The 14,449-nt window shown below is 37.6% G+C and overlaps 1 protein-coding gene across 2 annotated transcripts in view; it reads left to right on the top strand.

Moving 5' to 3' along the window:
- LOC110099443 (protein GLE1) overlaps window positions 1-14,449 on the top strand; it is a 61,746-nt gene that overhangs the window by 30,373 nt on the left and 16,924 nt on the right. For both annotated transcript variants that reach the window (XR_002303451.2, XM_020826586.2), the window contains exons 11-12: window positions 7,382-7,463; window positions 8,229-8,315. Coding sequence is in view for 1 of the 2 variants with exons in the window: in XM_020826586.2 (XP_020682245.1) it covers window positions 7,382-7,463; window positions 8,229-8,315 (169 nt within the window). In the remaining variant the exon portion in view is untranslated. The remainder of the gene's footprint in view (window positions 1-7,381; window positions 7,464-8,228; window positions 8,316-14,449) is intronic.

Genomic DNA, 14,449 nt, shown 5'->3' with positions numbered 1-14,449 from the left:
TCTACTTTTACTATACTATTTATCTAAGCAGAGTAGATTAGTTCATTGCAGTTGGGAAATAGTCTTATTTGAATTTGCTAAGAAATGGATGTTGAAATCCACTTTCCCTTGTCTGAAATTAAATTACAACAATCTAAATATAATCTACATTATGAATTTAAGAGAAATAACGGAAGAAAACTCTTTTTAATTGATGAAATAGGAAAGAAAAAAAAAATAATGGATCCTCAATTGGAGAGGAGGATCCAACTCTCCCAATTCTCTAGCTGGCAGTTAGAGCCCAAAACTCCCTAAGAACATTGTCCATTTTAGCAATAACAATATATCCCCAACCATAGGAAATTTTCCTCCTTAAAGCATACAATAAAAAAGAAATTCCTAAATATCCCCTTCTTTGAATTTTCACATATAAACCACATTAAATCCTTCATAAAAACCTACTAGAGGAGGGGCAGAACTCACGGGGCGGAACTCCTGTTCCGCTTTCGATAAAAATGAGCCGGTCCAGGATGGACCAGATAGACTAGTCTATTGATCGGTCTAACAATAACTCAACTCCCAAAAACCCACCTTATCCTCAAGGTGGAAGGATGAAAACTAATACTTCACTCTCTTGTACGACTCCCATGTGGCGTTATATTCGGGTAGGGTCTTCCACTTTATGAGCACTTCCTTGAGCCCACCTCTTTGTCATGCCTCTTTTAGCTCCAGGGGTTCCAACACTACTTCTAAGTCCTCAGTCAGTGTCTCGAGTAGCTCTGAGCTAGTAGCATGATCCTTAATAGCTCTCGTGAACTGTGAAATGTGGAACACTGTGTGTATGGTAGTGGTCAAGGATAACCTCAAATGGTAAGCCATAGCTTCAATCCTCTCCAATATCTCATAAGGGCCAATGTATCTCGGTGCCAGCTTCTTATTTCTCTTGTTAGCGACTGTCCTTTGTTTGTAAGGATGAAGCTTTAAATATATGTTATCCCTCGTCTCAAACTGAATGTCCTTCCTATGCTTATTTGTCTGCTTCTTCATGATCTGCTAAGCCCTTAACTAGTTCCTTTTTAATTTCTCCAGCACCCAATAATTCTCTTGCAAGTACTATTTCATTGAAGAAATTGGTGTGCTTCTCTGCCCAAAATGCACCAAGTGGGGTGGATCTCTTCCTCACAACACTTTAAAAGGAGTCATCTGGGAACTGAATGATACGAAGTGTTGTACTAGTACTTTGCCCGTGATAGCCTCTTGGCTTACAATCGAGGTATCTTTGAAGAGAAACATCGCATGTAAGTCTCCACACTCTTGTTAACCACCTCCATCTTGCCCATTTGTCTGAGAGGGGTAAGCGATGCTACTCTTAAGTACTTGATGCAACTTAAGTTCTAAAATCAAGTAGGAGAACACTAGGCATGCAGAAAGACTCCTCCTTTCACTATCACATAAACAAACACCAAATGATGAAAACTTAATAGAAAATCAAATGTAGGAAAATGGTTAGGAAGTCACACAAGAAAATAAAAGAAGCAAAATATATAAATTATAATACCCTCAGAATAGTCACGAGCGGTCACCTCACATGCACATCATAAAATAGGAAAAGGTGCCCAAAGGAAAGGACAAATCATTGATCCACTATTGAAATTATGATCCAGTGCAAGTCGACGCTCTTCTGGCAAATACCAACAAAACAGGGCACAAGACCTTACCACTCAATTTCCTTAAAGAAGAAAGATACTATTGGAAGGGTAACCATGGAGGGAAGAAGTAGAATGAAGTACGAGAGGAAGAAATATGGATTAAGAAGAAGACAACTTGCAAGTTAAGAAACCCTCAGGCTTTTTTGTTTTTCCTTTAATAACCCCTACCATAGAAATTCAGCTACCATATATAGGGGGAAAGAGCAATAATTTGCTCACACAAATGTGTCTTCAAAATAGCCAATAAGAACCACTTAAATCAGCCCTCACTTGAAGAAGCCAAGGTAACCTGCACAAGAATTAACAAGGGGAAAAGTCGAGCAGCCATCAACAATGAAATCGAGCAGACAACAGGGAAACTGAACAACTACAGGGAAAACCGTGCAACCAGCAAGGAAGCCAAACAATTAGCAGGGAAAATCGAACAACCAATCAACTAAAGAAAGAAATGAGCCAAGCCTAGTTAAAAACAACCCATAGATAATCACCAAATCGTCCACCAAGGAGAACGGAAGTAAAATTGACTCAAATGGAAGGACAATTGCGTGAACCAACCGGAGAGCATCGCACCCAGTATGATCATTAGTTGTTTTCCATCATTAGACAACACAAATAAAATACAAAGCGTCCAATAACCCACACAAAAATATAAATAAAATATAAAATGTAAATTTTTTACTACATCAGTATTGTACCCTGTAGCTTCAACAACTCCAAAAGTGACAAAGGAATATCTTATCTCGGTCGGACACTATAAACTTCGATATGCCGTGCAGTTTGAACACCTCTCTGATGAATGGTGTTGCCACTATCACTATTGTGTAGGAATGCCATATGGGAATGAAGTGGGCATACTTGCTCAACCTGTCAACTACCATCAAAATCAGTGTAAACCCCTCAGATTGGAGTAAACCATCTATAAAGTCCATGGTGGCCTCCTCCCACACCCTATTTGGTAGAGCTAGGGGTTGAAGTAACCCTCATGGAGCCATGATCATGTACTTGTTTCGTTGGTATACCTCACATCTAGCCACCATCTCTTTCACATATGTTTGCATCCCCTTCTAATACAACTATGATTTCAATATCATGTACAACAGATGTGGATTATGGACTGAGGTCTAAGGCAACACAAATCTCCCCTGGTACTGTAGTTTCTCCCTCTCTAGGGAATTGCCAAGGTGGCTATTCTCATCCTTCAGTAGATTTGTTCTGATCCTTCTCAGCTTCTCATCATGTACGCTCTCCTCTTTAATAGCCCCCCAATCAAGCATCAATGGTATCGACACGGCTAACTCCTCATGCTCTCTCACACATATGGATAAGTCATCAACTGCCTTGTTCTATAATTCTGACCTATAATGGATCTCAAAGTCATAGTCCAACAACTTTGGCAACCATCTTTGAATCTCCTCGATAACCATTCTTTTCTCTAATAGGTACTTCAAGCTCCTCCGGTCTATCCTGACGATTAAATGTCAACCCAATAAGTAAGGTTGCCACTTCTGAATAGCCTACACAATCACATCAACTCCTCGTAAACTGACTTCAGCCTAGCTCTAGCTATCAACACTTGGCTGAAGTAAGCTATGGGCTTGTGATTCTGAATGAGCATTTCTCCTAATCCATACCCCGATGCATCAGTCTCTACCATGAAAATCTGCCTGAAATTTGGTTGAACTAGGATCGATATAGTGGTCATAGTCTTCTCTAATCTCGCAAAGATCTGTGTAGCCGCCTCTCCCTACAAGAAGCTATCATTTATTTAACTGCTCTATCAATGGTCAGGCTATGGTGTTATATCCCCTCACAAATCATTTGTAGTATCTAGTCAATTCTAGGAAACTCACCAGCTCCCTTAGTTTCTTAAGTAGAGGCCATTTCAACATTTACTCAATCTTTGTCTAATCAGCGGCCACCTCTTGAGATATCACGTGCCCCAAGTAATCAATACTGGCATGTGCAAAATAATTCTTTTTCAGGTTGGCCCTCAGCTGGTGCTCTGTAACACTTTTAAGATCACCCTCAAGTGCTCCAAATGCTCCTTGTCTGGTCTGCTGTACACAAGGATGTCATCAAAGAAAACTAATACAAACCTCCTGAGGTATGGTCAAAATACCATGTTCATGAGGAATTGGAATGTAGCAGGGGCGTTGGTGAGGCCAAAAGGCATCATTAGAAACTTGTAGTGACCCTCATGACTCGTAGTGACCCTCATGAGTTCTGAATGCGATTTTCGGAACATCCTCTCTCTCATCTTATTCTGATGGTAGCCAGACTTCATATCCATCTTTGTGAACACCAATGCTCCACACAGCTCATCCAACAGCTCATTTATCACCAGAGTGGGAAACTTGTCTAGCATAATTTTCTTGTTTAAGGCTCAATAGTCAACACAAAATCTCTAGCTTCCATCCTTTTTCTTGATCAGTAAGAGTGGGCTAGAAAAAGGACTCACATTCGAACTGATAATCTTTGTCTCCAACATCTCTTTAATCAGTTTCTCAATCTCATTCTTCTGAATCTGAGGGTAGTAGTATGGATTGACACTAATTGGTGACACTTTCTCCCTCAAGATGATAGCGTGCTCTTGCTCCCTTGTTGGTGGAAATCCTTGAGGTGGCTGAATGCCCTCACTGAATTGTTGTATAAGAGGTTGTACTAAAGGAGGTATGTCTTCCCCCTTCTCTAATTTGATCCTCTTTAAGCTCTACAGCTCCACCAAAAATTCTTTTCCCACCTCTTGTATGGTCCTCACCATGATTTTGAGTGACATCATGGCTTTAGATAACCTTGCATCATACCTAGTCATCACCCTTCTTCCCTCTACCACCAGCTCCATCGTTAGTGCTTCCCAATTAACCTTGGTATCCCCCAAGGTCTATAATCATTTCATCCTTAGGATGACATTAGTGATCTCCAACTCCAATGAAATGAAGTCTTCTCTCATTTGGACACTTTGTATGGTCAAAATCACTCTCCTACACATTCCTTTACCCATCTTCACCTTCATAGTGCCCATCATCACTCAATAACACTATGTGTCCTCCAATTTCATGCCCAATGGTCTACCACCTGATTGAAAAATAAAAAAATTATTTGCCCCACTAACTATCAACACCAACACCTCTTGGTCTACTATTTCCCCCTTCACTTTCATGGTGTGATTTGGAGTGAATCCCGTCACTGAGTTCAAGGAGTCCTCCATCATATCCAGATGCAGCTTTTCCTCCTCTACTAATGCCTCACTCTCACCTACCTCTTTAGCTTCCTCATCACTGCAAATAGTTAGAACCTAAAGAGTTTGGTTCTTACACCTGTGCCCTAGTGTACCTCTCATCACGTTTGAAGCACTATCGCTTAGCCCTCTTTTCCTGTGGTTCCTTTTCAGTGAGCTTCTTGAAAGATCCCAGATTCTCCCTCCTACAGACTTCTCCTTTGGGGTCTCTCGAATGCTACTTATTGTCTCCCCCTTTGGTGCTAAAAAAGTTGTGGTCATCCTATACGAACCTCCGGAGCTGCTACCTCTGGCGCCCTTATCTAGGTGCTTCTAGTCCATTAACTGTGCTGGCTTCATAGCGTCTCTCAAGTCACAAGGCGTCATCACTCTAACTGCCACTTAGATTTCTAGTTTGAGCTCTTTCATGAAGTTTCCCTCTAGCACAGTCTCAGAAAGTCAGTCTAGTCGGTTAGCAAGATACTCAAATCTCTCACAGTACTCTGCCACCAAGCCTTCCTGCATTAGGGAAAAAATTGCTCATGCAAGTCTCCTCCCTTGCTGGTTCAGAGATGTTTCAACAAGTAGTCATTGAATTCCCTCCAGTTCTGTATGGGCCATCTCATGTCTGTCCATTGGTACCAGGCCAATGCATTCCTCTCTAAACATAGATTGGGTGCTGTCAATCTCTCCTCCTCCGTCAATACATTTGAAGGCGAAATATCTCTACACCTTATTGATCCACCAATGTGCATATTCTCCCTCAAAGATGAGCATTTTCAGCTTGCTTATCCTTGGATCTCCTTCATTTCTCTTGATTCTTCCATAATTTTCTCTTCTCCCAAGTATCCCGATCCTCCCTTCCATGCCCGTACCCAAAACCTTTATCAAGTTCCCCCCTCCTTTCAAAATCAGCACCTCTCCGGTCATACTCAACCTCTCTTCTTTCAAACTCAGCACCCCTTCGCTCGTACTTGACATATTCATGCCTCTCCCCATACCTTATACCTATCTCCTCCATATGAATAGGCTCTAGAGAAGGTCTTCTTTCTTCTCCCTCTAATATCTCCGCATCATGATCAACCATACGATTGCTAGAATGTGTATTTCCTCCTACCGACACTTTTGTCTCTGAAGCTGCCATTTGGTTGTGAAGATCCAACACCTTCTTCACCATCTCTTCTAGGTTGGAGAACTTATCTTCTATTGAGGAAATTCTGTCCACTGTTGCTTTGATTTGGCTCATCTCTCTTTCAAGACATTCTTCCAAAGCATCCAACTTCTTGGCTGCCATAGGTACGTGGATCTTGGCCAGCAATAAAAACAGTAAATATGCCCTTAAATCAGCAAAGAAGGCCTCCAATTTAGCTCCAGACACCGCTCTGATACCAATTTGTTAGAAAATGAATGCTGAAATCTACTTCCCATTGGCTGAAATTAAATTACAGCAATCCAAATACAATATCCAAGACGAATTTAAGAGAAATGACGGAAGAAAACTCTTTCTAATTGATGAAATAGGGAAGAAATTAAACAAGATACAATGGATCCTCAATTGGAGAGGAGGATCTGGCTCTCCCAATTCTCTAGCCGGCTGCTAGAGCTCAGAACTTCTCCCTAAGAACACTTCAAATTTCAACAAACACATGATATCCCCAGCCCTAGAAAATTTCCTCCTTAAAACTTGCAATAAAAAAAGAAATCCCTAAACAGCCATGATTTGAATTTTACCTCCTAAACTACGTTAAATCCTTCATAAAAACCGGCTGGAGGAGGGGAGAAAATCACGGGGATGGAACTCCTATTCCGCCTCCAATAACGCCTAGACTGGCTGGACCAGTCTAACAGAATTATAAAGGTGCTTCGGGCTTTTTTTGACTTGAGTGTTTTTTATCAAAGCCATTCTCACATAGATTAAGTTTTGTATTGTGAATTTCATTTTCAATTTCTAGGCATCCATTTCAAACCTAACAGAAAAAAATGGTTTTAGTTGGGAATCCATCCTATGCTTGAGCTGTTAGTAAAACATCCAGTACATAAAGATCATGCCAAAGAAGGGTCTGGGATTTTTTAGCTTTAACCTTATATTTTGCAGATAGGTTTCCATTTTTCAAATTTGAGACTTTCAGATAACTTGAGCTATAACTATGAAATCCAGCTTCATATAGTGACATTATAATCTGTTAAAGTTGTTAGTAGACCTGATTAAGGAATACTTAATTTCTCACAAATCACTCTCAACTGTATCTTTTGTTTGGAATGCATGTTGAAAGATCCACGTATTTGATCCCAACTACTAATTAACTTTGATGGCATTGTTAATGTATCCTTCAAAACTTGGGACTTCTACGAATACACATTAACCTAGGGTTAAGGAAAGTGTCTCGTCATTCATTGGAATTTAAAACTCGTAATGGGACAGTTGCTAAATTTATTTGCTGAAACGGTTTTTTGTTTTGTTTTGTTTTAAACACAGAGCAAAGGCGCATGCGTTAGTGCAACTTATTAATGATCCTACGTTACCTCTTCCAATTTCAATGTTGATTTTTGCAAACAAGGTAATTCCCATTTTCCTGTTAACATTTTTTGTTTGTTTCCCTTTCTTTCAAATTATTGCTATATCGTGAGGTCCTATTTTTTGTGTCAGCTTGATCCGATCCACGTGCTTGACTTTAAGCTGCCAATAACATAATAATATTGCCATATGAAAACATATGATATAGATTCTAATATTCCTGCTGGTCTTAGAAGAACATCGGAAATTGTCTAGCTCTGAGAAGAAAATAGTTTGTATTGATATTTTTAGCTTTTATTATAATTAGTCCTTTCAGATCGTTTAATATTGAAAAAAATAGGATCTTGTAAATGCCTATCAAATATGATAAATTTGTTGGTTAGCTCTGTCGTAATTGTTGTTGAGATAAGGTTATATGATTTATGTTTTCAATATGCTATATGCAATTACACTTAGCTTTGATAATGAAGTGGATAAGATTTCAAGCTATCATATATTTTGTTCTTGGACTTACTATGAAATTCAGATGGATATCTGATGAGTTTTAATATGATGAGAATTTTATAGCAATAAACATGAAAAGCATTTTTGTGAAATTCTGGGAAATGGCCATCTGACATCTTGGTGTACTATTTTCATTGTTTCTTTGTTGAATATATTTTGCATGAACTATTTTCATCTTTACAATTTACTGCATTTTGTACTTTTGTTCAGTTGTTTAACAATGTAATCGGCCATGGTTATTTTACTCTTTATTATTGTTGATATTCTTTTATATATCTCATTCATGGCTTCTATTATTGTAAAGGTTGTATCTCTTTGCGAAAACGTGAGTGGAAGTTTTGATGAAAGTGCCTTTGGTTGTGGTTGGGCGATTCTCCTCATTGCTTCACAGGTAATTCTCACCTGTTTTCCTATGAGAATCCTTTTTTTTTAATGCTTCTTCATTCATCCTGGTTTACGTGATATGCAGAGCAATCAGTCATATCAGCTTCTCCATCCATCCTAATTCATTTTCTATCCTCAAGCATCCTATGACTCATCTAGGTCTATATACACCCATAAAAATGCATGCGTCATCCTCCCTACAAAATACTTATTGCATGCTAAATTTCAGGAGTTAATGGCTTCTTGCCCATTTTAAAGAAATTAATAACTGAATATTTTTATTTTAAAACTCCATCTTGCAAGAGAACCTTGAAAAATCAAGACCATGAACCCTAGTAATAAGGATAGGATTCTTTGTTTAAGTATTTATTGGTAATATGGTATTGGAAGTGAGTGTGCCCTAAAGTTTTAAATTTTTGAGTCAATCATTATTGAGAGAAGTCTAACCATAATGTGAATATTAAGCTAAATGAACCCCAAAATAATCCAACTTTAGTTTTGCAAATGAGTTGAGCTGAGCTAGAGTCACCCCTAGCTTGAGTTTGAGCTTGATTATTTAATCAACTTAGAGCTCAAGCATAATCTTTAGAGTTCGAGACGGCTTTTGAGCCGGCTCATTTATGACCAAAAAGAGAAAATGATTGTTGATATGACTCTAGAAAATTCATATGATTTGCATGGTTCTCGAGGTAATATTTGAATTGAAAACTGTTGAAATTAAAAGTATGATCATCTAAACTCAAAATTTGACATGCTTATAGCCGAATTGAGTTGCTCGACGAGACACACCCAACAAGCCCGAGATTATTCAATTTTGACATCATTAAGCCACTTAATGTTGAACAAATATTTTATGATCAAGAAAATTGATATGGACCGTAAGATGGAGTATTTTAGATTCTTGTTCAAATTATTAAAGTACCCATCTCAAAAAGCCTATAAATAGAGCCTTGTTCCAAGAGAACTAAAGAGCTCTTTAGCATTTTTCAGCTATTGTCGCTGACAAACACCGCCAGTTGTTGTCACCATCGATGACCACCACCAACAATTGTTGCCATCATCTCCAGATTTCTATCAAGATCTAATCTCATTATCTGGTTTCAATTGTCCGCTTGTTGTCGTCAGACTTATGTAATCCTTACAAAAGGAAAATTAGATATTTTGTTATCAAATATCCCACATCTTCAACTATGAGGAATGAAGAATTCTTGTATCTTCTATCGTATAGTGAATTTTTCAACTGAGCTAGGCCCCATGGTTATTTTCATTTTCAATATTTTCACACAATTTTTTTTATCTTTCTATCACTTTTTATCTGTGCGTGTTAAGTTTTGTCCAAAGCCAAGATGTAAATTTTCTACTCTACCAATATAAATTTTCTTGCATGTAACAGTTTCGTGCCATTTTTGGGAAACATTTTCACAATACTATAATTATTCCCTCAATGGTTAATAATCAATTATTCAATCATGGATAACATAACATAGGTAGTGAAGGCCCCCCAAGTCTTATTTTGGAGGAACATCTGTATAAGATGGAAGAACTTCAACTTTAAATCCTACAAATCTTAGAGATTGCTAGATAACAAAGAGACCCATCACAGTTTTATGGAGCTTTCCTACCACAAAATCTTCAACAATATGGAGATAATGTGAATCAAGGAGCACCTTTTTCCCCATAGCCTTATCAAAATCTCTAAGACATTACTAGTTGAATACATCCTCATGCTATTCAACCAACTTGTAATCCTTCACCAGTCTTGGATGATTTAAATCAACATTGTTTTATGAACATCTCTCATGATGATATAAGATATATGCTATGAAGTATTATTTAAGAGGAATTCCCTTTGAGGGATAGAAATCATTTTTTTGCTCTAGTTTTAAATTGTTTTTTCTCTTAGTTGATATCATTCTTTATCATTCTATTTTAGTGGTGTTTAAGATCCCTAAAATTGATCTATATAATATGCTTCTGATCTCTATGAGTATATTGATCACTATCGAACTATCATGCACAATATGCCTCAGATACAATCCTTTGTGAGATCTTCCCCGTAACCATTAAGTGATATGCTCGCACAATAATTATTCATACTTTTTGATGCGGGCAAACTAGAAAGAAAAGTCAAATAGGAGAACACTAGGACAAATGAAAACCAAACTCGATTCAATCTAGTATGCAAACAAACAAACACAAAAACAAACGAAAAGTCGAATCAAACAAAACAAAATTATAAAATAAAAATACTATCCTCAGAACAACCGGCAAGCGGTTTCCTCACATGCAATGAGAAGTAGGAAAAATATGATAAAGTGCTTAGGCTTGCAAACCATGGGTCCAACACAGCTAGTAAGGTCCAACGTTCAACCAAACACCTCCGAAAAATGTCTCCAAATCAGCCAACAAACATCTCACAATAACTCAAGAAGAAGGATACAAGTAGGGGTGTCAATTCGGGTCGACGGGTCGGGTTCGGGTCAAACCCGAGTTGACCCGGATCTAAACGGGTCAACCCGAACCCGACCCGGCCGGGTTGCCGGGTTGACCCGACCCGAACCGCGACCCGCAACCCGTCTGGTCAACCTGAACCCGACCCATTTTTTCAAATGAGTCGAATCTGTGAACCCGAACGGGTCGGGTCCAACACGGATTTTTCGGGTCGGGTCCGGGTTGGGTTTTCGTGTCGTGTCAAATATTTACACCCTTAGATACAAGTGGAGTGGAACTTGCATAGAGAAGAAGAGATTAGAAGCCAAGACGAAATAAAGAGGAGGAAGAGGTGGACAAGCTCTCAAGCTTTTCCAAGAGAAGAAACTCAGGTTTTTAGCAACTTATCTCATGTTAATCAACAACCTTCTCAAGACAAAAACAAATTCATATATATAGGAGAGAAAGGGCAGCCAAACAACCAACTTCCACCTCCAACCAAACCAATCAGGTAAGGGGAAGAGGAAGACCAGCAATCAACACAAAACTACTCTCAAAGACAACACAGGAATCGGGTAGAGGAAGACACAGGAAAACAACCAGGGAAGAAACCTAAAAGCCAACACAAAATTCGGGTAGGAGCAACCATGGGAAAGCAGCCGAGGAACCCGAAAAGCCAACACAGGGGGCCGGAATCAAAACCCAGCAACTAGTCATGGGAACAACACAAGGGAAAAACCGAGGGGACACAAGAAGGGGAAGAGGCAAGCTCCACTCCACATAATGAGCTAAAAGAAGAATACCTTTTTAAATTTATGAGCTAAGAAGTGCAATTACTCCAAAAAATGTGCTAAACATCAGCTCATGCATTAATGAGCTAGCACCAAGAAGATCTCAAGTTTTCAGCTCAAAACCAATGCATCCAAAGCCCAACCCGAGAGCAATCAAGGCCCAAATCGAGAGGCTGCAAGCAACCCAAAGAACAAATGGACCCAAAATGCTAGCAAACCCAAGACTTGCCATGCCCAAGAACATCCTATCATGATCATTGGATGTTTTCCATCATTGGATATCATAAAAAAATATAAAACACAACAATAATATTCAAATTACATCAAAACAAAAATAAGCCAAAACATGAATGCATCAATTCCCCCCTGGTGGGAGTCTCATCTCCTGATGAGAAGGCTCCATAGTTTTCTGATAAAGATCCGGATGACTATTTTTCAACTCATTAGCATCTATCCAAGTACAGTCTGTTAAGGGACGATTCTTCCATTTAGCCAAAAATCTCTTGTGTTTGCCATATCTAGTTTTAGTAATCCTAACATCAATAACATCTTCAACCTATTCATCATTGTTTGGAACTGATGTAAAGAGTGACAAAGTTTTAACTTCCACATAATCATCAGAATTTCCTTCATACAAAGAAAGGTCAGAAACATTAAACATAGGAGAAGTGCCAACAGCAATAGGAAGATCCAAGAGATTGACATTCGTGCCCAACTTTAGTAAAACACGAAAATACCCAAATTTCATCCTGCTTAATTTTCCAAAAGTACCAGCAGAAAATCGTTGGCGACGAAAGTAATCCATAACCAAATCTCCCTCCTTAAAATAAACTTCTCTCCAATGTTTGTTAGCAGCAAATTTGTATTTAACATTGGCATTCGGAATTTTTCAATGACTTGCTGTTGGACAGTTTTGATATGGTTAAAAGTTTCAGTAGCTTCAGCACTAATTTTATTAGGCAAATGCACATAATTTTTATCTAAAATGTGAGGTATAGGCTGACCATAAACAATCTCAAATGGTGTTTTACCAGTGGAGCGATTAACAGAATTATTGTATGCAAACTCAGTTTGGGGCAATATCAAATCCCATTGGGATGGTTTTTCTCCAGCAATGTATATCAATAAATTTCCTAAGCTTTGATTGACAACTTCAGTTAGCCCATCGGTTTGTGGATGATATGCACTACTAAATTGAAGAGTAGTTTCTAATTTTGCCCAAAATGTTCTCAAAAAATAACTAAAAAATCTAGTATCCCTATTAGAAGTAAACGTGCGAGGAATATCATGAACATGAACAATTTCTTTAAAAAATAAGTCAGCAATATATGATGCATTAGAATTTTTCTTGCATGGAATAAAGTGTGCCATTTTGCTAAATCGGTCAACAACAACAAAAATATAATCAAACTTTCTAGCAGTAACAGGAAACCCCAAAACAAAATTCATAGAGATATCCTCCAAAGGCTTATTTGGAATTGTAAGAGGAGTTATATAAACCAGCATTTTGAGAAGTTCTCTTAAAAGCTTGACAGATTTTACATTGTTTCATTTGCTTAGCAATTTGCCTTCTCATATGAGGTCAGAAATATTTTTTCTCAACCAAGTCAACAATTTTTTCTTGTCCAAAATGCCCACCCAAATCCCCATTATGAAGTTCTTGTATAAGTTCTCTTAAATAATTTTTGGTAATGCAAAGTTTAGAATTCTTAAATAAAAATCCTTAGTGAATGATAAATTGAGCAGAAGGATCAGTTCCAGAAGTAAGATGAGTTCCAAATATTCTTAAAATTTGGATCATTTGCATAAGTGTCTTTTAAAAATAAAAAAAGTGATAATTGTGTAAACAGTTACCAACAAATGAGACCTCCTGCTTAAAGCATCAACTACTTTGTTTAGCACACCAGTTTTATGTTTAATGTGAAAAGTGTACTCTTGGAAAAAAGAAACCCATTTGGTATGCTTTTTGTTCATATTTTTTTGAGAGCCAAAAAATCGCAAAGCTTCGTGATCAGTATTTAAAACAAAATTCCTTTGGATCAAATAACATATCCAGAATTTCAAATCTTAAACAATAACATAAAATTATAAGTCATAATTAGAATATTTAGTCGAGCATCATTCGACTTTTCACTAAAGTAAGCAATAGGTTTTCATTCTTGACTAAGTACAACACCAATACCAACATTAGAAACATCACCATCTACTTCAAATTTTTTTTTTCAAAATTTGGCAAGCTAAGGATGAGAGCTTGACTCATTTTTGCTTTAATGATTTCAAATGTTTGTTCAGCTTGAGATGTCCACCGAAATATCCCTTTTTTCAAATAATCAGTGATAAGAGCAATAAAAAAACTGGAGTTTTTAATACACCTTCGTAGAAAGAAGCTAAGCCATGAAACTCTCTCACCTCACTTATGTTTTTAGGAGTTGTCCAGTTTTGAATTGCTTTAATTTTTACAGGATCAACCTTAATTCCCTTAGCAGCACACTGTAACCCAAAAATGTTAAACTTGAAGTCATGAAAGAATATTTTTTAAGATTGATGTACAACTTTTATCTCTTAGCATTTGCAAAATTTGCCTCAAATGATTAAGATGTCCAAAAGGATGAATGCTATAAATTAGAATATCATCAAAATACACCACAACAAACTTTTCAATAAAAGGTCTCAAAACATGATTCATGGTTCTCATAAAAGTGCTTGGAGCATTAGAAAACCTAAAAGGTATAACAAGCCATTCATACAAACCTTCCTTAGTTTTAAAATCAATTTTTCATTCATCTTTAGGTTTTATTCTAATTTGGTGATGCTCGCTTCTCAAATCAATTTTGGAAAAGATTTTAGCATCGCTTAGCATATCCAGCATGTCATCCAGCCTAGTAATAGGAAATATATACTTAATGGTGATTTTATTTAT

This window comes from Dendrobium catenatum, unplaced genomic scaffold (assembly GCF_001605985.2).
Source record: "Dendrobium catenatum unplaced genomic scaffold, ASM160598v2 fragScaff_scaffold_589, whole genome shotgun sequence".
In the NCBI taxonomy this organism is placed as follows: domain Eukaryota; kingdom Viridiplantae; phylum Streptophyta; class Magnoliopsida; order Asparagales; family Orchidaceae; genus Dendrobium; species Dendrobium catenatum.
This window is presented reverse-complemented; position numbering and strand designations above follow the sequence as displayed.